This window comes from Ursus arctos, unplaced genomic scaffold (assembly GCF_023065955.2).
Source record: "Ursus arctos isolate Adak ecotype North America unplaced genomic scaffold, UrsArc2.0 scaffold_1, whole genome shotgun sequence".
Classification (NCBI taxonomy): Eukaryota; Metazoa; Chordata; class Mammalia; order Carnivora; family Ursidae; genus Ursus; species Ursus arctos.
Genome location: NW_026622763.1, coordinates 5,057,266 through 5,082,649, shown reverse-complemented (window position 1 = coordinate 5,082,649; position 25,384 = coordinate 5,057,266). Strand labels below are relative to the sequence as shown.

At 53.7% G+C, this 25,384-nt stretch overlaps 1 protein-coding gene and 1 long non-coding RNA gene across 18 annotated transcripts in view; one reads left to right on the top strand and one right to left on the bottom strand.

Moving 5' to 3' along the window:
• BIN1 (bridging integrator 1) overlaps positions 1–15,909 on the bottom strand; it is a 55,661-nt gene extending 39,752 nt beyond the window's left edge. For 13 of the 17 annotated variants that reach the window (XM_044388307.3, XM_044388308.3, XM_026510182.4 and 10 more), the window contains exon 1: positions 15,527–15,766. In XM_044388307.3, coding sequence (XP_044244242.1) covers positions 15,527–15,610 — 84 coding nt within the window. In that variant the 5' untranslated portion in view covers positions 15,611–15,766. Of the gene's footprint in view, positions 1–10,206; positions 10,253–15,526 lie in introns of those variants that run through there. The other 4 variants (XM_026510194.4, XM_044388309.3, XM_026510191.4 and 1 more) reach the window with 4 other exon arrangements.
• Positions 15,328–25,384, top strand: part of LOC130544613 (uncharacterized) — a 45,154-nt gene continuing 35,097 nt past the window's right edge. Inside the window, exon 1 of the long non-coding RNA XR_008961025.1 lies at positions 15,328–15,440. This is a non-coding gene — a long non-coding RNA (uncharacterized LOC130544613). The remainder of the gene's footprint in view (positions 15,441–25,384) is intronic.

Below are 25,384 nucleotides of genomic sequence, written 5' to 3'. Positions count from 1 at the left end.
GGTGTGAGAGGCCCCACAGCAGAAGATTCAGGGAGCAGGCCCAGGCTGCACAACCCTGGGCACAGAGCACCCCTTTCTGAGCCTTGAGCCTCATCAGTAAAATGGAGCCAAGACCTCTCCCTCAAGGGAGGATTAAGGATGAAGAATGGTTGAGTAGGTAAGAGGGCCCAGCACAAAGTGGTGGCTGATTTCCTATCTATTCCTTTACCCCTATCTTGACCTGGGATTCCTTATACCCAAGCCAGAAAGCTCAGGCAAGCCTCTCCCCACTATTCCCCACCCTGCCCCACCCTCCCATCCCCAGCCCACACATGCCTTCCCTGGTGCCTGCCACCGAGCGCACCTGCTCCCTGTGACTCACTCAGGCTTACGCACAACACTCCTGGTGGACAGCAAACACCAGTCGACCCCACCTCCCCTCAGCAGCCTCCTCTACCCCACAGCTCTGCAGGGACCCTGCAAGCCACCCCCTTACCCTGGCCCCCTTTGGTAGTAAGAGGGTAAAATGGTAGATCCCGTGGAAACCAAATAGCAACTGTGACCAGCAGCAGCCACCATTAGTAGCCCTGATGCGCCTTGACATTCCTGGCGTGGAGACTGGGATACAGCCCACTCGACGAAGAGGTCCAGAGAAGGCTCACAACCACAGCATAGGAGTGACACAGAGCTTCCTGTCATGCTGGATGGGGCCTGCAGAGGGCAGGAATGACCCCACCCTTGGCCCAACACCCCACACCACCTGTTCAGAGATGTCAGCACAATTACCCCCAGAGCCACCACCCACCCCATTTGTCCCCTCCATGCAAGTGTGGGTGCTATTCTCAGCCCCAGGCTCCAGGACTTGGGCCATCCACAGAGGGGTGGAATGTGCCCCTCCAGTGCACCGCCTCCCACAGACCCCTCATCAGCTGCTTCCTTAGCTCAGTGGGGGAGCAGCCTGGGTGGCAACAAAGCATGGACCCAGCCCACAGCTCAGCAGAGTACAAAGCCAGGGCTGGGTGAAGTGAGGGTGAAGCGCCCACCTGCATGGGGACCAAGAAACTTCAGCCCTGGGCACCCAAAGCTCCACAGGGAGACCCTGCTTCCTTAATGATGCCAGCCCATACTGGCCTTTCATATCACCTCTTCCAGGCAGCCTTCCCTGACTCCACCCCAGCGACAGGGACTCACTTGCCACTCCGGATGCCCTTAGCCCTTTGCATACATCTGTTTCTATCAGAGAAGTTCGACCTAAATATGCAAGCAGGTCATTCATTTATTTCACCGATTGGAATCCTCCATGTCCACATCTGTGAAATTGTAGCTATTAAAGAGTACTTAAAGGAGAGAAGATATGTGGTATTTTTTCCAAACGCATTATTGCTACTATTTTGGTTATTGTTGTTATTTTTGTTATTCAAAGGAGCAATGCCCACAATCACCATTAAATAGCTCCCACCCAGTCCGGCCCACTAAAGTGCAGACAACCCACACATGGCCCAGTAGTCAGGGTGAGGGGGGCCTCATCCCGGCCCCTGTCCTCACTCCCAGGCCCTTATCTGCCCAAGAGCTGTACTCGAGACTTCCCTGCCTCAGGCCTGGCCTGCGCACAAGTTCCCAGGACCTGTGAGGGCACCACAGGGACCCCCAACTTCACAGATGGGGAATCAATGGGTAAGGACTGGCTAGTTCAGTGCTCCCCAGCAGACAAGGACTAGTTCCACTGCATTTAACTAGTGGAGGCAGGGGGAGATTTGGGAAGGGACTAGAGGGGAAGGGGTGTTTGACCACCTGGTAATCTGTAATCTGGTCAAGAGTGAAGACTGGGGTGGGGGAAGAAAGTGGGACTACCAACAGACTGGGGACATCACATGGCTGCCCCTGCCCCTGGGAGATGGAATGAATATTCAGGGGCCAGGACAGGGTTTTTCAGGCTTCCTTCTACTAATCCTGCATCCTGTTTTTCTGTGCTTCTGGGGGGAGGTCAGAGAAATGGGGTGGCCAAGGGGCAGGCTGAAGGGGAAGGCCTGGCAGACACCGGAGATCAGTGCACAGGAGCAGAGGCCTGGAGGCGTCACTGGTGCCAGGGGACAGCTCAGGGGGATGCTGTGGGGCCCACCAGAGGCCTGGGCACATCATCACTTTTCAGGACTCAGAGTCCTATCTTTATAATCAAAGGAGGGAAGTGAGGACCAGGTGAGCATGAAAGGCCTGAAAGGCATCTCGGCTTCCCAGGGCTCATGCAGACCATCAGCCCTGGAGCCCCTGTCTCACCAACTAAGGAGGGACCCCAGGGATCTTGCCCACATCCCTCCACTCAACACATCCAGGCTCCCACCAAGGCTCCAGAAGGGCTGAGACAGTGAGGACAGGGAGGGGTGGCAGAGACCCCCCCCCCCAAAAAAAAATCATAGCAAACTCCAAAACACCCTCTAAGCCTGCTGGGGCGGGGTTCATGCCCACCTGCCCCTTCCTCCCCTGGGGCCCTCCTTACCAGGAGAACGCAATTCAACACAAAGGGGAAGTTGAACAGCCAGACAGTTACCAATCTTTTAAAAAAAAAAAATTTTTTTTTTAATCATGGGAATGTGCCAAAGGAGGCACACAGGAAAGATCAGAGTGGGGCAAGGCCTGGGGATGGACACCCGATCCCAGATTCTGAAGGTCGGCACCCAGACATCATCCCGGGCTACAGCTCTGGACACTTCTGGGTCATCTGAAAGCTGGAAGGGATTCTGTTGCCTACAGGGAGAGGAAATCAGAGTGGGAGAGCTGAAAGAGTGGGAAGAAAAGGGGGGGGGGTCCATGTTGTCACCCGGTGCCCCACCCCCGCTCCCACGAGGCCCTCTCCAGGCAATGCCTCCTTCCATCCTCCTCGGAGGCCTCAGGCCCACCATCTAGAGTCCAAGCTGGGCCTGGACTCCTGCACCACTGGTGGGCCAAGGTTGGCCTAGACTTGGCCAGGTTGGCCCAACAGGACACACACAGGACCCCACGCCCACCTAAAGCACCTCAGCCACCCCCACCCCAGAGTAGAGCTGTTTCCGTGAGCTGGCACCCCAACTTTCTGTCCTTGGTGTGAAAAGGAGACACCATTCTCCCATTTAATCCTCACAAATAGGAAAACTGAAACTCAGAGGGGATAAGTAACTTGCCCAAGGTCAAGGGCTTGAGAGGAGCAGAGCTAGGATTTGAACCTGGGCCTTCCACCATTGCTTCTGCGCTGGAGCCCCACACTCCCACTCACTTAGCTTTAAGTGTCTACTCTGTGAAGGGGCCAGGGGCACAGACTCACTGTGGGACCAGCCTCCGCCCTCAAAGACTCTGGGTCTAGCAGGGAGGATGTCTACCCCATTCTACAGAGGAGCAAACCAAAGCAGGAAGGGTTAAGCAGCTGGCCCAAGTCCCAGATAAACGAGAAGGAGAGCAGGAACTGGAATCCCGGGCCTCAGGGTATGCTGAGAGCATTTGACGGCCTGGAGGCTTCCCTCTCTACCGCATTGCTCAGGAGTGGCACCCACACTGGCTGCAGAATGTGGTGGCGGCCTCCCCAGCTCTCTTGGAGTGCACAACGGGCAGGGTGACCTGTGAGTGCAGTGGCACAGAGCAAGGATGCAGGCACCGGGTTCTGGCCGGCTGCTGACTCAGCTCTCCCTCAAGGTAGTTTCTGCAGTGCCCTGGGCCAGCAGTGCCAGGTTCAGACATGAGGATGCGGCCCCCACCGGTCCACCAGATCCAGGGCAGGGCCTCCCCCAGTGTCCTCAGGAAGGGCCCGGGGCCCCCTTGGTCATGGCCTCCTCCCACAGTCCACTCAACCAAGAGGGCTAGATGGTCAACTTAGGGAAGGTGGTGACATTCCAGCTCAGCCAAGTCCATTACCAGAACAGACTGCTAGACTGTCCTTGTGGGGTGGGGAGGGGATGCAAATAAATCACCCCGTGGCTTAGTTTATATTTCAGAAAAACAACAGTATTTGGGTCCTGTCCCAGGTTCAGCAAATGCATCCAATTAATTGTGGATTTTGTTTCTCATTTTAGATTAAGACTCAGCTCACACCGCCAGCCATTAGCTCATCCTTAAGTGTCCCCTCCCCCAGGAACCTCCAACTCTTTTTTCATGGGAGCTGGGAGCTATAGTGCCTGCATCTCCTTCTCTACTTTCTGGTTCCCCAAGGAGTGCAGATCAGGCCAGCTCTGCCCAAATCTGATCCTCTAGGGTCCCTTAATTCCTGGGGGCAGTCAGGTGCCCACCCCCCTCGTGCAGTTGGTTGGTGGACGCCAGGCTATGAGGAGACCCCCAGCTCAGTGAAGGGCCAGTTCTATAGCTTCATCTTCTCCTCTGCTGTGCCAGCCTCCCGGGGCAACCAAGGGTCAGCTTCCCCACCACACACACACACACACACACACACACACACACACACACAGAGGCATGCACGTTTGCACTGCAGCAGTCTCTCCCTAGGGGAGCCTGGCTGGCCAGGCTGGCTCAGTCCATACAGCAAGGGACTCTTGACCTCAGGGTCATGAGTCCGAGCCCCAGGAGCCCCACATTGGGTGTGGAGATTACTTAAAAAAAAAAAAAAAAAGTCTCTCCCCAGTCCTGGATTCAGATATGGGGGTGGCAGCACCTGGGAAAGGTCAACCTAGAGCCAAGTCTGATGGCTGGAAGGGAGGAAATTCCAGGTTTCCCTGAGCCTCAGTGCTCTCGTCTGCCAAATGGAACCATAATCCAGTCCTGCCTACCTCACAGGTCAGCGAGACAATGAATCAAATGAAAAAAGGTAGTTGTGAGAGTTCTTCATAAATTACACAATACTGCAGATATAAGAAGACTGTGCTCCCCCCCGAACCCTCTAGAGCCAGCTGGACCCAGCAGGGACACAGCTCTGCCACGAGCCGAGTTCACCTTATCTCACTGAGAAGAGGATCTCGTGCTTCTCGAGTTCCCAGATGGGCACGCTGAGGTTTGGAGGCCAAGCCAGGGTTCAAGCCAGGTCTCTCAAGCCTGTGCTCTTCTGCTGCACATGAGGCTCCCCCAATGAATGAATGATGGGCGACCCCTCACCTCTGACCCTTGCTCCATGCCCCTCATCTGGTCCCTGAAAGCACAGCCCACTTGGAACCATGTGTCCTTCCCCGACCTCATTCAATTGGGCTCTGGCTCAGGGGGCTCTGACTTCCCTCCTGGAGGAGATGATACCACCCCCCTCTCAATTTAGCTTTTTCAGCCAGTACAGGAATAAAGAGGGATAAAATGTACACCACAGTTCAATTTTAAGAATCCTGTCATAAGCAAAACGAACAGCTCAAAACACAAAAGCCAGAATGGCCCATACCTGTGGGTTCTCGGGGGCTACCCCAAGATGCTCCCTGGGAAAAAACCCACGTGTCAGTGCCCACCAGGGACCAGGCACTGATCACGTCACTTCCTCCTGCGCCCTCTCCACAAGCCCGTGGGGGCAGGTACTCTTGTTCCCATGTACGGAGGAGGAAATGGGGACACAGTTTGCCCCAGACCACAGAGTAGGCAAGTGGTCACTGGGACCACACTCCATCCTCTCAGTTAGGGTCTGTCTTCCTCCCACACACACCTCTTAACACCGGTTCAATTTATCCTCTGCCCTTGCCCAGCTGCCAGTGTTCTGTGGCCCCAGGTCAGCACCTGCAACCACCCACCACCTATATCTGACCCCGAGATAGTTATCATGTCCTGGCAGAGTGGTTGGCATCCCAGAGCAGAGAAATAGGGGCGCCATGGTGGATGGGGGTAGGGAGCGGGGGCCCCCTTGAGGGGCCTCTCCCGGCCCGGGTCTCCTGTGCCAGGTCTGTCCCTGGTGCCCAATGGCGGGCCCAGGCTCGCCGAAGGCTCAGGCATGTTGGCGACGGTCCTGGGGAGAGGCTGAGCTGACCAAAGGGTCCAAAGAAAGTAGCAGCAGCTGTTGGAAAAAGGGCCAGTCTGACAAAGGCTCTACCGTCACCCGATCCCCCTTCCGGCCCCATGGCCTCTGATGGCTCCTCCAGCCACAGGCCTGAGTGGAAACCCCAACAAGCCTCACCAGCCAGCGCTGCCCTCTGAGACTCCATCTGTACATTACCGACATTACTGTTCCTAGTGTCCACTCCTCTCCCAGCAGTCTGCCCTTACAGCCAGAGGCCCCCACCCGCTGACATGACCCCTCCTCCCCTGAGGACCCTCCTCTCCTGAGGACCCTCCCCTGCTCTGACCCAGGAGCTTGGGGACTCCCCCATGGCCATCTGACCAGTGGCCCGGCCACGAAGGGCAGAGCACACAGGGGTGCCTGGAAGAGGGGTGAACTGATGCACTGACGGCCCCCCTCCAGCTGTTAGGCTCTCCATGCCTAGCAGTGTCATCCCCCCCCAAGTGTCACCTTGGGGCCCCAAAACAAAGAAGCAGGTACACATGTGAGGTGGGAAGTATAGGATGTTGTGCCTTTCTAGCAAGCCTGGGGAACAGACATCACCCAGCCAGCCCTTGTGATCCTGGCCCTGACAGGGTAGACTCCAGGATGGCAGCCCAACCCCAGACCCCCTTGTGCCTTCCTGGATGCTAACCTGGTCAAGCTTGAGGTCATTTCCTCAGGGAAAAGGGGACTCAGAGGACTCAGGACTCACCCCCTCACCCCAGGTCTCCTCCTTTTCCTCAGAAAGCCAGGGGCTCCCTCAGCCCAGGACAGTGAGACACCAGGCTCTTGGCTAAGCCCAGACTGGAAGACAGACAAACAGACAAATGGCTCAGGCAACATGTGAGGAAGAAAGGTGAGTAAGAAATGTCAGTGGGCTGAGGCACATAGGGGTCTGGGGTCCCTTCCAATCCTCCAGGTCCCAGTCCTTTCAGTCTTGGGCCTCACCCTGACCACCCTCACTCACACGCATCCCAGCCACCCTGGACAGGCTGCCAGAAACATGCCTGCCCATCCCACAACCCACCTCCTCTGCCTTTCAAACTCAGCTCAGGTGCCTCCTCCGAGGAGACTTCCTTGATTGCCCAGGCTGGATGAGAAGCTCTTCACGCACCGGCACCCTTGCCTCAATTTCTGCCCAGTGCCATCATGGGCACTGGGAGCTCCTTGAGGGCAGGGGCAGGTTCTCTCTCAGTACCCTCAGCACCTCAGCATCCCGGCCCACAGTGTGCAAGCCACAAACAAGGGAATGACAGCCAGAAGAAATAAGGTCATCACAACCTGAGGGAACTAACTCAATGTAAGTTGAGGCATCTAAAACAAGACGCCAGCAGGGACGTCCCTGTGAAGGTGCCCTGGGAGCTCCAGGACAGGTTGGCCTGCCGAGGCCTAGAAGACCTCGGAGCCCCGCACCAGCCGGTAGGAGTCCCTCCCTGCAGGCCTGTGGTGACTGTCGCTAGCAAACGCCCACTCACTCCCCAGCTGTTGCGGCCCCCGCACTGCAGAGGCGGACATGTCTGCAGCTCACCACCCTTCTGCAGAGGCTGGCCCATGGCCCCAGGCTTGGGCACAGCATGGGAGGCAGGAATGCCCACCCCCAGGGCACCATGGCTCTCTGTGCCCTGACGCGACTGTCTGCAGCCAGGCTCCGACTCCCATTGGTGGCCCACACTGGGGCCCCAATCCCACCCCATCTGCTGGGCAGTGGGGTTGAAGGTGAGGTCCAGGAAGCAGAGAGAAGAAGCCCTGCAGGGCAGCTCACTGGCCCTAACAGTGAAGTCATGGGTCCAGCAAACCACACAGCCCCCCAGATCATCGATCCCTGGCATTTCTGTCACCTAAAAGCTGTTTCAGGTTGGAAGAAGACTCTGGAAGACGGCTCAGGCCAAGCCCTCTCTGGCATCTGGCCTAAAGCCAGGCCGGGCTCCCCAGCAGGGCCCCAGCCCACTCCTGAGAACCTCAGTTTCTGGGCCCAAGCACTGCAGCCCCTGGCTCAAGTAAGCTCCACCACAGTCCTGGGCCATTTTACTGTGGGAGATGGTACTCTGCAGTGATGCCTGAGTCCCTCAGAGTGGCCTGTGGCCGGGGGGAAGTGCCCCCTCCATCCGACTCCAAGCACTGAGCTCTAACTGTGGCTTCCTCTGCTCCCTGAAAGCCTGAAATCCTACAGCCCCAGCTGCCCTACCCTACCCACCCTGCACCCTGAAAACCCAGGGGATCTCCCGGGCCTCTGCCGGCCCTGCCTGAAAAATTCATGCATCCCTGTGAGCACATACTGTGCACTGCACTGGGAGAAGCCATGCCACTGCAGGAGGCAGGACCCACCCTCAGGGAGCAGATCTTCTAGGGGGCTGGCCCCATGCTACCGTAGGCCAGACTCAAGCCTGGACCCAGGAAAGCTGCCTTCCCACTGCACACAGCCAGTCCACAGGGGTGGGCAGCAAGCTCCCCTGAGGCAGTGAGTCCCAGACTTTTAGATTCCACTCCAGGAAAAGACTTCTGTGTGCGTGAGTGCGTGCGTGCGAATCTGTATGTGTGGTCAGCTGCATGACTATTTCCTCCCCAAGAACATTAAAAAATAACTAGTATTAACATCATTTCATAAAAGAAACACTGTTGCAACAACATAAACAAAAGTAGACAGACTCTCAGAATAAAGAGGGTTTCTTTATACTGAATGAACTTGCAGTTTTTATATTTAGGAAAACACATACACACATATACACACCACATTGCCTCCTTTGTCCACATTTTCTTGCAGAAACTCTTGCGTTAGACTGTATCAAGAAACCTCAGGCCGTCCTCTCACCCCAGAGCCCACCACACATCCTAAAAGGGTAAAGGTCACACTCAGGTGAGAATCCAGTGGGGGATAAGGGCCCTCAAATCTCCTTTAATGGGGGAGGAAGAAGGTTTTGGGGACCCAAATCTGTCAAATGATCCCCCTAATAGACAAGGCCTTCTTGCTCAGGAGGGGTCAGGAAGGGTCCTCTCTAGAGAATCTCATCTCATTTGCATGGCTCCACCAGAGGGTGGTAAGCCAGACAGTTGACCGGGAGAGCCCATGGGCAAGTCACACCACTGCTCAGCCTCAGTTTCTTCAACTGCTCAGCGGGAATCATCATGACCTCACCTGGTTGCGGTGGGGATGATAAGTTTTACCGAGTACCTGGCACTCAGCAGGTACACAATAAAGCACGGCTGTTATGATTGAGTTAATATTTGACAAAGGCTTCCCGTGGAACACGATGGGCCTGCCTTTCCCTTTTCAACTGCCCAGCCCTGACCCCTGTCAGCCCTCAGCACGGAGCCTGCTTTGCTGCCCAGTCCACAAGTGGGTGGCCTCTTTGGAAGGTGGCAGCCTCTTTGGGGAGGCCCCAGGAGCCCCAGGGCCAGCCAGTTCCCATGAGAGGGCCCCTTCCACAGCACAAGAGCAGCTCCTCTGGGGAAGGACGAGCCCTGCCCTTCGCTTGTGTCCAGTTAATCTGCACAGCACGCTGTGTGGCACACGGTACCTCTATCAGGTGAGGAAATAGGCTCAGAGAGGTGAACGAGACTTGCCGAAGGCAGTAATGCCCGGGGAGCCATGCAAACTCAGCTTTCTAAAGTCTTACAAGTGCCTGCCCCCAAGTCTGGGCCATCTTCGGTGCTTCCCTCTTCCTCTTTCAGGGCCCAGTCTGCCCCCACCCTGTCCTCCCATCCTACATCCAGAGACCCAGCCCAGCCTCCAAAGCTGCCCAGGCCTGTCCTGTCAGTGCCCTGCTGAGTGGTTTTAGCATTGGCATCCTTTCCTTTGTACCTTTAATCCCAAAAGAAACCTTGCCAAAGAGGCTTTAGAAAAACACAACATACCCAGGTGACATCCCACAGAAAGCCTTCCTCCCCCAGGTGCCCTCTTACCTGCAGACCAGAAGCTTCCACTCAGCCTCTCCCCAGCCAATCCCACGAACTGTGTGAGCACCCACGTTCACATCCACACCTGAGTCCTCAGCAGGGGTACTAGGGATGCTCAGGAAAGGTGGAGCCCATTAATCAGATTCCACTGAGGAAAGTGAAAGGCCCCCTCCTGCTTCACTATCTGCCAGCGCCGGTTGTTTCCCTCTCTACCATCTCCCCCCACTAGAATGTCAGCTCCCTGAGGGCAGGGCTTGGTTTTGTGCAGCCCTGTACTCCCTGTCCCTAGAGGAGTGCCCAGCACCTAGTGGATGCCCGATGTTCATTTCATGAGTAGAAGAATGAATAAGCAAACCCGCATCACTTTACTGATGGCCAAAGTAAAGCAGCCCGGAGAGAGGGGAGAAACTTACCCAGAGCCACTAAGTTTCTGTGTAAGGTGAGTTAAGATTCACTCCAGAACTGTCTGATTCCCTCCCCTGCTGTAGGCTGGCCGTCTACACACACACACACACACACACACACACACATACACACTACCAGCACCACCACCACCCCAGCACTGGGGCATCATAAGCCCTGACCAGCTAAGGGCTCAGCAGGGATTAGCTATCTATAGAGGCCTGAAATGGACACTCGCAGGGAGAGGGTTGGGAAGCAGGCCTAGGCAGGGACAGTGGGCTCCTGGGTATCTTCATGTACTGCCCTGCCCCACAGAGCTGGCACTGAGCACTTGCCATGTGCTGGGCCCTGTCCAAGGCTTTATTCTCCCAAATGAATATGTGCAGAGGAACCATTATTGCCCCATTTTATACACGAAGGTCCTACAAATTGCCCAAGGTCCTAGATAGACAGGGAAACTGAGGACTGCCTCCCTGCCGAGCCCACACATGTTGTCTCTCTGACGTATCCTTGTAGGCTCTTTTCCTGCGGTGAGAAAGAGGCCTACTGCTGAGGGTAGGACCCAGGGATTCTAGAACCTGATCGAAACAGAACCACCAAGGCCTGGCCTTGAGTTAAATCAGGAGGGAAGGACAGAAGCATCTCTTCACGTTGTCCAAGTCACACAGTCGTAAGGGATAAGCTGGATAAGCTGGATAAGGGATAAGATTGCCTAGTCCAGGGGCAGGGACTGGCTGCCAAAACAAGGGGGCCCCTGACAGGGTCATCTGTGAAGAAGGGAGGAGAAGAGTTCAAACCTTGGCTTCTCTGAGAATCCAAGAGATACACAGATTTCCCTGCAAGACTTGATCAAATCTGTCCCAAATCTACCACCCAGCCACCCCTTACCACTCCCAACACACCGTGCCCCTTTTCTTCAAGTGAACTAGTGGCCTCCTGTGCTCACTCTCACCCCGTACCTCGACCCACATGGACCCTCCTGGAACACCTTCTCCATGCCCCATGCAGCCCAGGAAGCACACCCTTCTCCACACACCCCTGGGCAAAACAGCCTTTGCCTCACTCTGAGTCCCGCGTGAGCCAGCAGACTCTCCTGAGTGGGGACTCAGCTCCCCCTGGGGCCTAGCCCAGCAAGGACACACTGGAGCTCGGGGAAGTCTGGAGGCCATGTTTCCAACCTCTCCATGCCCACATTCCCTAGCCAAATGTCCTCCGAGTCCCCACAGACACCCTACCAGAGATGATGGCTGGCTCAGAAGACTTCCTTCCAGCAGGCAAGGTGAACCACCTACACCAATAATTCGGGCTCAGGGAGAAGCTGCTCTAAGGGTAGAAAGGTGCAAGAGCCATGTGCCAGCTCAGCGGAAAGAGACACAGAGCAGGGAGATAGAGAGAGGCTAAGGAAAAGGTGCCATTGGGTGGGGTGTGGGCACAGACAAGAGAGAGGGGCAGGAAGAGTCCTCAGATACCCAGGAACAGAGAGAGGGACATCAAGATGAGGACAGAGAAATGCAGAATATGGGGGGAGAGGAGCAACTTCTGGCTGGGGCCTGGGGAAGCGGGAAGGCGAGAGGCGCCCATTGTCTCACAGGCCCTCCCGCAGCCCCCCTCCCAGGGCTCCTGCTCTTCTGTGCAGCATGGCTCCTCTTAAGGCTGTCGTGAGGACAAGGATTGGTTGTACAGGCCGGGCTCCAGCTGAGGCCCTACAGCTACTTTGTTAGGAGACCTTGACCACCAGACAAGCATGGTGCCACCATGGCCATGTGTCAGGGTCCTATAAATAACTGCCATTGCACCTTCCCTCTGGTGAGCACCTACTCCGACTTGCCAGCCCTGGGCCCTGCCCCCTCCCAGCTGGGCCTCCCCACTCCCAGCAGGCTCAGGCCCTGCCACAGGGGACAGGAAGAGTACACACCCCCACCCCCCGCCAGAGCCTTCTTCCTTGTGCTCGTCATCAGCCCAGCTCTGGCCTCCCTCCATGAGGACTCCTAAGCATTGGGCCTCAGAGGCAGGGGCCAGAGGGCCAGATTCCACCCCCACCCCAGCTGTCTCTTCTCCCCCACCTGCCCCTCCCCCAAGGGGCCCAGCCGGCCAACCTCTAATCCTCTGTCATCTGACCCAGGCTCCACCCTATGTGGGCTCTGCCCAGCCACCCTACTGAGGCCCAAAAATGGACAAAGTCATTCACAGAGGGTCCAACAAGCCAAATGCAATAAGAAGATGACCTCATGACGCCCCCAAGCACGAGCTCCAGGCACACACTCTGCACCGCAGCACTCTGGGGGCAGCCAGGGGCTAGGAGGAGAGCAGTGCAGTGCCATGCTCAGGCCTTGGTGACCCTTCCAATCCACTCTTATGCCTCCTCATGGCCAGAGGCCGCGGGACCTTACAACAACAGTAAGCGCCACAGCAGTCAGAGCCATGCACACCCCGCTCCCCACTGCACCCCGGGCCCGGCCCAGGACCAGGCACGCAGCACATGTCCAAGGCAGAATTTGCTGAACGAGGGAAAGCAGAGGAGCACACAGCCCAAATCAGCCCACCCACAGGCCTGCATCAGGGCTCCCAAGCCAAGTCCCCAAATGCCCTTGTTTGTCCATAAACAGTCACTCTGCACCTGCTGGGGCCAGGTAAATGCCTGGGTACACACACAGATCTGCCCTCCCTTCATGGGGAGCACCCATACCAGTGATGCAGGGGTCAGGGGAAGATGAGATGGGTAATGCCAAGCCAAGACCCATAGAGAGATGCACTAAGCTGGGGGCACAGGAGAGCTGGCTCCACAGGCACCAGAGGGCAAGCTTCCCTGACCACACTGTCACCCTCTGAGTCCTGGTGGATATTTGGGCTGAGAGGGGATGTAGGGAAACTGGGAAAGAAGGAAAGGAGAGATGAGGCCCTTCTACCTATGGGGATAGTATCCTGGCCCTGCACCAAAGCTACCACTTGTCCCTGGTCAGGAAATGCCCTCCTATGGCAACACAACTGGGACTGCCCCCATTACTCATTGATTTGGCCCAGGCGAGGCAGGGGCAGGGGTGCCTGTGAGACCACTGGCAATGTGAATTAGACGGGGTCCTGAACACCACCAGAAGATGCTGGGGAGGCAGCAGTTGACCCATGCGGCAACAGACTCTGAACCACAAGAGGGCAAAGGGGAGAGGCTGGTGTGGGTTGAAGCATTGGGCTTCCCCAGAAGGGGGTACTGCAGCAGGGCCAACAAGGGAGGGGACTGAAGGAAGGCTGCTCTCTGACTTCCCATGGGGGAGGGTCTCCTAACCAGTGCCAGTGCCGGAGGGGAAGAGAGCAGCAGTACCACTAGACAACGCCAGCCCCCTTCAGCCCAGGCTTGGGAAGAGCCAGCCCTTGGCCAAGGCCAGCATCCATGGCCGACCAGCTGTCAGCCAACTGCCCATGCCATAGAACAGGAGCTGAAGAGGGAGGGGTGGCAACTCATCGGGGTCAGTGATGACATACTGCCACTTACAAGAAGGGGACACAGATCATGCCTACTGCCCCTGAAATTAGTGAGGGATGCTGCGGCAGAGACAAGGCAACGGGGCAAAGGGGACACCGAAAGAGCAAAGGGGAGCCAGAGAAGAGTAGGTCATCAGTGGAGTGGGGGCAGGGAACTTGTTTCAGCTAACCTTCTGCTTCCCATTCATCTCCTCAGCCCCTGAGGAGCAGGAAGTCGGCTTAGCCCGGAGCTGCCGGCTCCAGGCACCTAGATGGATTACCCAGTCCTGGGAGGGAGGAGGTTGGGGGGAGGAAGCAAGGGCAGCAGCATCTGCCCCTCTCCACCACCGCCAACGCTTTCAGAAGTCTTCCCAGCCCCCAGCCAGCTATCCGTGGTGCTCTAATCCCTCCTCCCGCCAGGGGCAGGAAGGGGGTGGGGGCGGTGGGAAGGGTGTACAGCTGCTGGGGCAGGCCAGATCTGGAGCTTGGCTAAGGGCCCTAGAACTCCAAGCACACCCACCCATCTCCTTAGCCTGGGACTACAAGGATGAGCAGCCGGACTTTCGGGGAGGCGCTGAGGAAGCGCTAGCCCCTGCCCCCCCCCCAATCACGTGGCTACATCCTTAGGGAGCCCGCAGGTCTCAGCTGCAAAAGTCATTGTTTATAAACAGCCACAGACTGGCTGGAGGAGGCCGGCCTGTCGCCGGGTTCCCACTCTTGGCTGAGCGTCGGGTGGGAGAGACGGCAGACTCCGCTGGGGGGCACTGGGGGACCACCCTGGCTGGAGCACAGATTCTGCAATCCTAGATTTCAGAGTCCGAGTCGGCAGGGGAAGTGGCGTCAGCAGCTGGCGTGATCCAATTCAATGAACCAGAGGTGGCTCGGAATAGAAAGCTGAACGGGTGCGGACCCCTGCCCCCCAATACTGCATTTCCTGCACTGTCAGGGTGCCACGGGAGGCCCTGGCTCCATCCCCTTCGCCTGCTGCCAGTTGCTCTGGGCACTGAAGGGTCGGGTTTCCTGCGGCACCCTCCACGCCCCCGGTGTGGCCCCAGCTCTTTCGGGCCAGCTCCCCACCCAGGTGGTGGGCTCCCAAAGCCGGAGCCACCACCCACTCCCCAGCCGCCGGAAACGCGAAGCCGGGGCTCGGACGAGGGCACCTCCCCGAGGGGCGCGCAGTGCTGTGCTCCCCGGGGGGCGGGCCGGAGCGTCCAGGCCTTGGGCACCTCTCAGGAAAGGAAACCCGATCCCTCCTTCGGCCGGCGGTGACAGAAGGTGGAGAAGCGGGTGGGGAGGAGGGAACGGCGGACGCAGGAAGCGCCCAGAGGCCTGGAGCTAGCGCGCTGGCACCCGAGGGCTGAGGGGCAGCCTCGGGATTCCCGGAGCAGAGCGGCCCTGGGACACAAGGGGCAGGACCCTCTTCCCCCCCCCCCACTGCCGGCCCCGCCCGCGTGGCCCGCGTGGGGCTGGGGGACTAGAGGCGCCACCTCGCCTCCCAGCCTCCCGGCCCTCGGCCTCCAGGGCGGGATTTACTGGACCTCGCGCCCGGAGAAGAGCGTGGGCCGCCTCTTCTCTGCAGACAGGCGGAGAAGATACAAAGCTGGGGGTGGGGGGAGCGGGGGGAGCGGGGGGGGTTGAGGGGACAGCTGCGCCCTCTTCTGCCCCCGCTGGGGGTGGGGAGAGAGAAGACGCGGACCCGAGAGGCTCCCAAAACGCTGGGGGCCGCAGCCTATGGAACCCCGAAGGCCCTCGGCAGCGGTCGTTCGGAGGTGACAGCGCCCGATCCCCGGTGAGGACCAACCCCTGGGTGGAGGGGGGGGCCAAGGGGGACAGGTGGCCCGGACCGCGCGGAGGCCGGGGATCGGGCTCGCTCACCTTCTCCTGCGCGCGCGTGAGCTTCTTCTGCACGTTGCTGGCGATCTTCCCTGCCGTCACCCCCTTGCTGCCCATCTCGGCCATCGCGGCTCAGGCCTCGCCCAGTGGCGGGCGCCGATCTCCCAGCCCCCAGCCCCTAGCCGCGCGTCCGGCCCCGGCTCCGGCTCCACGCCGCGCACTAGACAGCCGAGCCGACTGACGGAGGCGGAGCGTGCGCCCGGCGAACGAGCGAGCCGGCGAGCGACGCGGGGACCCAGGGAGGGACGGACCGAGGGAGGGGCAGGGAGGAGGGGCCGGGCTTTGGGCGGCGGTCAGCGCCCCCCGCCCGCCCCCTCTGGACTAGACTCTGCCTTTTAAAGGGCCATTGCGGGCGCGGGAACACTTGGCTAAGAAGGAGGGAGCGGTGCGCGCGGGTGCCGGGAGCTGCGGCCCACTGGGACTCCTGGGACGCTCCTATGATACCGCCCCGGGGCGGAGACTAAGATGCCAGTCCTCCCGGGAGAGGAGGCTGGTTTGAGACGGGTGCGTTCAAACACGGGGTTTAAGTGCTGATAGTGGTGCGTGCCCCTGGAATCGGAGAGCCCCGGCTGCGAGCCTGCGGCAAGAGGCCACTTTCCTGCCTGGGGCTGGGCTCTGGCCTCACCCTAGACGTTCCGCCTCCTCCTGGCCTATAGACTCACCGGTTTCCACCTGGGTTCTCTGGGGGCCTCTGGGACAACTTCACATCTCTGTCCCTGGCACCTAGTTCCATGACAACCAGGCGCTCCATCTTCCCATTTGCTGATTATTATTATTATTATTATTATTATTATTATTACAACAATTTAACATTACTGAGCTCTTACTGTGTGCCTGGCACTCTGCTAAATCCCTCCATGACAGTCCTAGGAGGTGGGTGCTATTATCATTCCCATTTTACAAAGGAGGCACAGACCTGAAACCAAATCTCTTGATTCTGCATTCCAGGGTCTCAACCACTACACTGTGGGCTGTCTTCTCTTCTGTGCTGAGAAAAAAAAAAAAAAAAAGACTGACAAATCAATGACACTTATTAGAAATTTATAAATATGTATTGAATCTACTGATCCCACTCACACCCCTCCCCCAAATCACGTCAGAGGCTATGAAGGATGCCACAGCCCTTTGCTGTCCTGGAGGCCAGGAACAGCCCTGGAAGATTTCTCAGGGACTGTTGGTGGAGCTGAGTAGAGAAAGGAGTCCTGGAGGCTCTGTTGAGGAGAGTGGACAGAAGCCAGGGCAGGGGTCCCTGGGAGGAGCAGGAAAGGTTTTGCAGACCATACACCAAGCCCCCCCCCCAATACAAATAGAGAAACCGAGGCCCGGGAATAAAAGGTACTGGCTTCCCTCTGCCTCGGAGGCCCCCTGAACTCTGGCTACTCCTCCTGGTTCTTCCCATTACTGCTCTGTGCCCAGAGGGGATGCTCTTAACCAGTCCTCCCTCCTGGCCTATTATTACTCCAATTTTGCAGAAAGATAGATGGAGGTTTGCTGAAGGTCACAAGAGATAAGCAGATATGCAAACACAGGTCTTCCTGCCCTAAAGCCCTCAGCTGAGACACTGAACTGCTTCCCAGAAAAAACACCAAGCATTGCACGAGGAAAGCATTTTGTCAAAATTACTATTATATTGTAAACTCATGACCGATTCTTGAGTTACAAAAACAAAACCTAAACAGCACAGCCTGAGTTGCTAAAGCAACTTTCTTCTAAAAGCTCACGTGCTTTCACTTCATGGTCTCTTTTCCTAATTTTATGATTGTCGTTTTCCTAACCATTCCCTAAAAGCAATTTCTCCCAACACTCCTCTGAAGAAAGGAGGAAATGAGCAGAAGTCAAACTGTATTCTGGTTGGCCCCCAGGGAGCAGTGGGAGATTCTGCTTTGCGGGACTTTGGTGTTTCAAAATATTACTGGACAAAAAAATTAGAAGCAACTTAGATGGTTATCAGCAGGATAGAGTCAGCTGGCTTGCACAGCGACCGAAGGGGCCATGGGTAGATCATTCTAAACAACCATTGCAGGGGCGCCTGGGTGGTGCAGTCGTTAAGCGTCTGCCTTCGGCTCAGGGCGTGATCCCGGCGTTCTGGGATCGAGTCCCACATCAGGCTCCTCCGCTATGAACCTGCTTCTTCCTCTCCCACTCCCCCTGCTTGTGTTCCCTCTCCCGCTGGCTGTCTCTATCTCTGTCAAATTAATAAATAAAATCTTTAAAAAAATAAAAAATAAATATAAGTAAATAAACAACGATTGCAGAGATGTAGCAACATGAAAATAATGCTTACAGTATAATCGTGAGTGAAAGGGAGAAGACCAAAAACTGTGTGTGCACTATCCTTGCAACCACTAAAAATAAATACAAGTGCTCATGATCCAAGACTCAAAAGGACCATGCACAAAAGAAATAGACATGTTTAAGTTTAAAGCATTATGGTTGATTTTTTCCTCTTAATTTCCTAAATATTCCATAATATGCTGTATGGCCTTCATAACTAAACACACACATGAAGCTATATCTTTAAACATGGTAATTCTTAATATGATCTCTAGAGTAGAAAGGTTTTTTTAAACACAAAAGCACTGGAAGATATTTTGAAATAAACAATGCTAGCTTGAGGGTACATAAAAATTTAAATTTTTTAAACTTCAGAAAATACCGTTAACACATAATGTTAAGTTTGGAAGGACATGGTCCAAAAATGTTAGTTACAATCCAAGGGGTAGGAATGTAGGAGATTTTTACTTTCTTCTTTATGATTTCCTATAACGTCTGATTTTTTTTACCATGATAGCTTATTGTTTTCACTATCACACATACACACAAAAATAAAGGTATTTCCATTTTGAAAAGAAATTTGACATAAAAAAAGTAAAGTGTTAGAAACGAGGGAATTATTTTTGAAAATAAAATAGAGCTCTCATAGTTCACAAGAAAAACACTAAGATCCCAATATAACTGGGCAAATGGCACAAATGGACCATTCACAAAATTGGAGATTCATATGATCAATAAGCAGGTTTTAAAAGTTCAGTCTTGGGACACCTGGGTGGTTCAGGGCTTGATAATGGGGTCCTGGGATGGAGCCCCTGCATCAGCCTCCCTGCTTCTCCCTCTCCCTCTACTGCTCCCCCTGCTTGTGCTCAGGCTCCCTCCCTCTCTCTCATAAATAGATAAAATCTTTTAAAAAATTTTGTTTTTTTCAGTCTTGGGGGTGCCTGGCTGGATCAGTGAGAGGAGCATGTGACGCTTGAGCTCAGGGTCATGAGTTCGAGCCCCACACTGGGTATAGAGATTACTTTAAAAAAAAAAAAACTTCAAAAGTCCAGTCTTACCAGAAAATTTAAAAAGCATTCATTAAATCAATGAAATATATCATTCTTGCCTCTACTTTCATCAAATCAGTGCACAGATTTTAAATTACATTACTTACAACCAGAGAGACAGACACTCACATTCACTGCTTCTGAGAGTATAACAGAAAATGGAATTGCTGAAAAGTGGTCTTGCAATATGTGTTAAGACTCATCGAAATGCCTACTTTCTTCAATCCTAGAATTTCAAGTCTAGGAAATAATTTAAAATTTTAGTAAGGCTTTAATCACACAGATTTCTGTCACCTTAATTATAATAATGCAAAACTGAGAACAGGAGTGTTAGCTATTTATTGCCTTTGTTTGCTGTTATTGTTCCTGTTTGCTCAGTCCCTCAGGCTCCAAACATTTCTGAACACCTGCTAAGTACTGGTCCTGAGCTAGGCTCTGCAGAAACAGCAGTGGGTTCTGTGGGGGGCCCCTTTCCCAGGAGCACACCACATCTGGGACAGGATGGGGCCTGAGAAGGGTCAGGGAGGCTCTTTGAGGGAGGGATGTTGAAGACCTGACGTGGGCATTGGCAGAAGAACAGGAAGGGAACCTGGTGCCTAGTGGAGCCTCAAATAGCAAGACAAGAATAAATGAACAGACAAGCAAATATGTAACGTGTTCTGGGCCTGCCTTTCCTTCTGCCCCTTCAGGCCCCAGGTCTCCAGCTCCTGTGTCCCTTCAGCTCTGCACAGAAGACCCTGAGGGCCCAGCTGTCCAGCCCACTCCCAGACCTCTGCACAAAGGCCTATTGCCCTGTGCAATTAACTATAGTATAGCAATGCATGAAATGTTTGCCAAAACAATGCTTACGAAGTCTTTTGTGATGGGGAAAGGCCACTAATGTGTTGTTAACAGAATAATGCAGGATATTAACTTGTATATTATTATAGCGTCAGCTGCTATCCAAATGTGGTTTATATCTCTGGATGGAGCAATTCGGGGTGAGTTTCTTTCCCCTCACTTTTTTATTTTCCAAACTTTGTGCAAATACTATTTTTGTGATCAGAAAGAAATGCTATTAAAAGTACGAATTGAAATGAGGAAGCTCTCCCCTGGGGTGCTGGCTGGGAAACCACAGTATGGCAGGAGTGCAGAAACCATAAGCACAAAGGCAGCTTGGGCGTGCTGTTCCTGCCGACCTGCATGGCTGAACTGTGAGGTCTGAGAAAATGATTTTCCAAATCACGAAGAACTCATACAAGCAAAGGGCAGTCATCCTTTCTCTTGGAGAGAAAATAACACTGCCTCCCTGTTTCCCTTCTGTCCTTCAAGAATTGAATAAGAAGTTCTCACGGTCATGATCACCACCACCATTCCATCCTATGAAGCAAGATTTTTTATTTATACCCTTGTGACTGTCAGAAGAATCCTGTGTTCAATAGCAGTCAGATTTTTGCCATAATTATATAACAGTGGAGACTCAGAGAAGACCGGTGGGTTTACGCAAAGGTACAGGGCACAGTGTAGGTCCTAGGCTGAGATCAGTCAGCACCTGGCCATCTCCAATGACTGGAATAGCCCAGCTATTCCTCCTGGGACAGCAGGCTTCATCTCTTAGAAAGATGGAAAATCCAGGAGAATCTGCAGGCAGAACCAGAAGGGGATTTGTCTTTCCAGAAGCATTATTTCAGGGCAGCCTATGTGTGATGTATGTCCAAGAAGGGCCCCCTGACAGATTATCCTCACTCCCTCTCACTTGTAGAAGGCCACCAGGATATTGTAGGAGGAGCAGACAGATCTTGAGTCAGAAGTCAGGTCCTCCATTGACCACTTTTCCATCCTTGGCTATATTATTTAAACAGTTCAAGCCTCATCTGTAATATGGGGGTGAATCTCTTTACATAATTGTGAAAATGATGAACTTTACACATAAAGCCCCTGGAATATCAGAAGGGACCATGTAAATGATGGCTGTATACAGAGGATAGTCGATGCAGCCGATGTGGTCTGCTCAGCTAATGGACCTACTTTCTTTATGGACTCGTTCCTCGTTTGGTGTGGTTTGGTGCAGCCATGTCCCTGTGCCATTATGTGTAGGTACCCCAGGCAAGCCATTCACCCAAGCTGTAACAACTGGCTCAGGGATGAGCACATGACCCAAGCAGAGCCAATCCCTCTGCATGAAGGGATATATGCCTATAAGAAAGGAAAGTTCCTTTTTTCAGGAGAGTTGCTAAGATGGGAGGATGTGAGTCTAGAGTCCCCGGGGGCCAGCTTGCCCACCATGTGGACGATCGTGCCTGGAAGATGAAATCAACAAGAGTTGGAGAGATAGGGACAGAGAGAGAAACAGAGACAAAGGGACAGATATAACAATATTGTTTGAGAACTTGGCTCCAGTCAGGCTCGAGTCCTGCCCACCCCTCACCAACAGTCTAGCTATGACAACCAATACATCTTTTTCTTGCTGAGGCCAATTGGAAGTCACTTACAATCAAAAGAGTCATGGCCGATGTATGTTCTCATCACAATGCCCTTCTGAGAGGCAACCCTAATGACTCCCTGATGTATCGTCAAGTGAGAGTTTCTCTCCTTGATCCATCTGAATTAAGATAAAACAAACGGGCTTGGGGGAGTGGATTACAACTAATAGTAGACATAAACCAGGAGTGTTCTGGGCAAATCAGGACCTATGAGCACCTAGTGCCAGGATAGGAGTCAAGACTAAAGGTGGAAAAGAAGGCTGAAGACATGCAGTTCACAATCCCTGCTCAAGCCAGTGCTGAGCACTGACATCTATGCACTTGCCCAGGCCTGTGCAGCCAGAATTTAGGATATCCTTGCAGAAATGGGAGGGCAACCGTCCGGAGGACCTTCTGACGGGAGACTTGTCCCAGGCTTTGCCTCCTGGTTTTCAAAACTACCACCCCAGATTTTTAGTTCCAGCCATGATCCAATTTAACCAGGTGCTGCAGGAAGAGTCTGGGGAGTAGGCTGGTCACTGGGCCACCAGCTGGCCCCGGGATATTTCCAAGGCCTCTGGGAAACAAGGTTTCCAGCAGGAACCAGTCACTCCCTTTTGCCACCAGCAAATGAAGTCTCCAAGATCAAAGCAAAATTTTTAAGATAATCAACTGGCTTGTGTTTCTCCTCCGTATCTTTAAACTTTTGCTGTCATGTGTGGTCTACCTTGCATCTGAAATGCAGTAGAGCAAGAAAATGACAGCATCATAAGCTTCAGAGCCACAGGGCCCAGGCTCTGTTCCTGTTAGTCCTGGGACCTTGGGCCAGTCCCCGCCTGTAGCTTCTAAGTGAAGCAATAATACACACCAGGCGAGGGTGCTGTTGAGAATTAGAGGCGACATAGGCCCCCTGGCCCTGGGAGTCGTGGCCTCGATAAATGGTAGCTACTGTTCTGACACACTGTCCTAAAGGTCAAGAGCAGCGTCTCTCAGTTAATCTGTCCTGTGGCCCTCTTTGTGGTGAAACACAGCAGGCTGACCTTTGCCAGCTTTACCGACGGGCAAATAGAGACGCAAAAAAGCAAACAGCCCTTTGCCCAGCACACCTTCAATAAATCACTGCTGACTTCCTTTGGAAATAAGATTCCAGCCTTTGGAAAGGCTCTCTGGAAATTTACCAGCATTCCCTTTGTATCATCTATGAAAAAAATGGTTTCCCAAACAGAGAGCAGGGACGAAATGGCACGTGTGTTTTTCAGGCATTCCTAGAGTTTCATTTAATTATGAACAAACTAACAAGCTATGGAACTCTTAAGATGACTAGATGATCCCTTGAAACTGAGCTTCACGTACAAGTTACCAGGAGCCCTCTAGGAAAGCCATTTCAAGGTGTGTAACAAAAGCCTTGCAGGCATTGGCATCCTGAGAACACAGAGCCCGGGTTTAAGTACGGTAACGTTCCTCACAACAAGTAAAACCGTAAAAAGTGGGAAGCTGTCTAAATGTCTAGGCATGGGCTGGTTAAGTAAGTAAATTTTGGCATATCTGTATTTTGAATATTAAACTCCCACTTAAAATGATAAATGGGACTTCTTCAGCATTTAAAAAGTCTGCTCTTCCAAAGAGACCATTATGAGGTCATCCAGTTGAGTGAAAACTACTCACGGTGCATACAAGCAAAGGATTTGTATTGAGAATATATTAACAACGGTCGTAGTTCAGGAACAAGAAGGTGAACAACCTGTTTTAACCAACAACAACAAAAAGGCAGGCAAATGATTTGAAGAGACCCTTCATCAAAGATGGCAAAACGCACATAAGAAGACGCTAAACATCATTAGTCTTTAGGGAAATGCAGATTAAAACCACAGTGAGCTAACACTACACACACACACACAAATGGCTAAAATTTAAGATTGACAACATCAAATGTTGGTGAGGATGTGGGGCACCTAAAACTCCATCCAGAACCACTTCTCCCCTTATGCCAGATTCCTCCTTCTTTCTTGTGATGAATTTTTCTCTTCCCGTCTTTGTCTCCTCCCTATTCTGCTCAAGTTCATGACATATACCTGAAACATAACTGTGGTCCAGCTGAGTGTTTTGCTCTCTGAGCACCCTTGCGGCTGCAAGTAAACTCCTGGGTGGAGTGGGGCTGCCTGATTCATGTCACCCTAGTCCAGACAGCCCCCAGGTGTGCTGGGGCTTTGAGTGTACCCTTCCTGAAGACTTGTATGCACCTGCTGCCATGCTCAGACCTGACCCGTGTGTCTTCGCCTGGCTACCTAGCCACCCCTCCTCACCCTTCACACCCAGCTCACATCTCGTCTTGCGAGCCTTCCTTTACCAATCTAACTCGGGCAGGGCTGAGTGACCCTCCTGCAGTTCTCTGTGCCTGCCTTTCTCACACACCTGGCAGCTCCCAAAAGTCAATCTGTGATTGTGGGGGGAAAACACTTTAGGACACAATTCTTAATTCTGACAGTGAGTGGAGATGCATCCATTGTGTTCCTTCCGGCATGGTAGTGAACAGAGTAGAGGTGGAGGTCATGCTTCTTTGTGAGGAAGAATCATTTCTTTCTCAGGCAATGAGTTGAGAAATGACAGCCTCCTACACAGAACTGTGATTGCCTTTGAGTGGAGGTCATGCTTCATTTGAGAACACGGCCCCCAACTAACACTCTTGGCAGGGCAGGGACTGGGTCTGGTTAGCTCTGACTCCCAATGCTCTCCATGAAGCCCAGATCAGACACTCAGTAAATCCGTGCCAGAATGTTCCCACTGCACCTGGTTGTGGGCATGGTCCACCCAAGGTCAGCAAAGGCGCTCAGTACCAAAGGAGGGAGACTACCTGGAGCTGGTGTCTCCTAAGTGGGCAAGCTGCACTCAATCAAAGTCGCCTGCCTTTTTGTCTTCACACATGTCCCACCCTTGTCACTTCCTCTCTCTCTTTAACTGACTCTTGCTGCATTCAGCATGTTGCATTTGCTTACAGTTTTATAAGGCACTGGCCATGCTTCATTCACTTACTTCCTGCTGATCCGCATTCGAAAGCCAGGTTCTACCAGCCCAGCCTAGTTGCTGGCTCCCAGGAACTGGTGGAAGCAGCGAGGGTGTGGCTGAGCTCAGACTGCTGGGCCTGCTGGTGTCGCTGTGGCAGGCGGACAGCAATGCATTCACAGAGAGCAGGTGGCCAGCATCGCTCTTGCCATGAAGTCATGTTTCTCGCATTTTATATTTTACCGAGTGGGACACAGAACATAATAATAGTTTTTGTTCATTCTAAGTAAACATCTGACAATGTCCAATTCAATGGCTTCTGCCTCCAAAACACAATGCTTCCTTAAATAAAAACAGCTGAATCTATGCACATTCATAGGTAGTAGGGACAGAGCCCAATCCGCAGTCCAGGCTGTGCAAGAACTCACTGACTTCCTTTACTCTTCTCTCTCAGAGCCTTATTTCACCAGGTCATTCCTGCCTCCGTTCTCATTTCTGCAGACTTAGGAAGCTCTGGTCCTCCCATTTGTCTTCTGGTCACTTCGACACCATAGTGTGCCTTTCCCTTCTCTCTCCAGACTGGGTCCACTGTGTCACTGACATGGCTTCATCCCAGGTCTGGTCCGGGGCTGGAGGGAAACACCCTACATCCCTCATGACTGAGGTTTTAGGATACGTAACACTGGGGGGCCTATCAGCAGGGGGCAGACGTAGGGATCTTTTTGCTTGTCACTCCACGTTGGGGCCATAGGTAGCCTTGTGGGGCTTCCTTAGCCCTCTGCCCAGACAGGACAGCAGAGTTTCCCCTGCCCTGTGCATGACTGCAGGGGGCGACTCTGGGCAAAGTGTACTCTGCTCTCAGATTCTTCCAGACCTGGCTGGGATTTCTGTCACCCTCCCTGCCCCCGGGGATTGGTTTGGGCAGCAGGGCAGGGTCTCTCTCAGAACCTAGCGCATCTAATTTGTGTTCACTTTCCCTCTGACTCTCCACAATCCCACCTACAAATAGCTTTCTGATCAGAGAGGAGGAAGACTTGCTCTAGGCTAACTCATAAGGCTCTGCCCCCAGGACACTG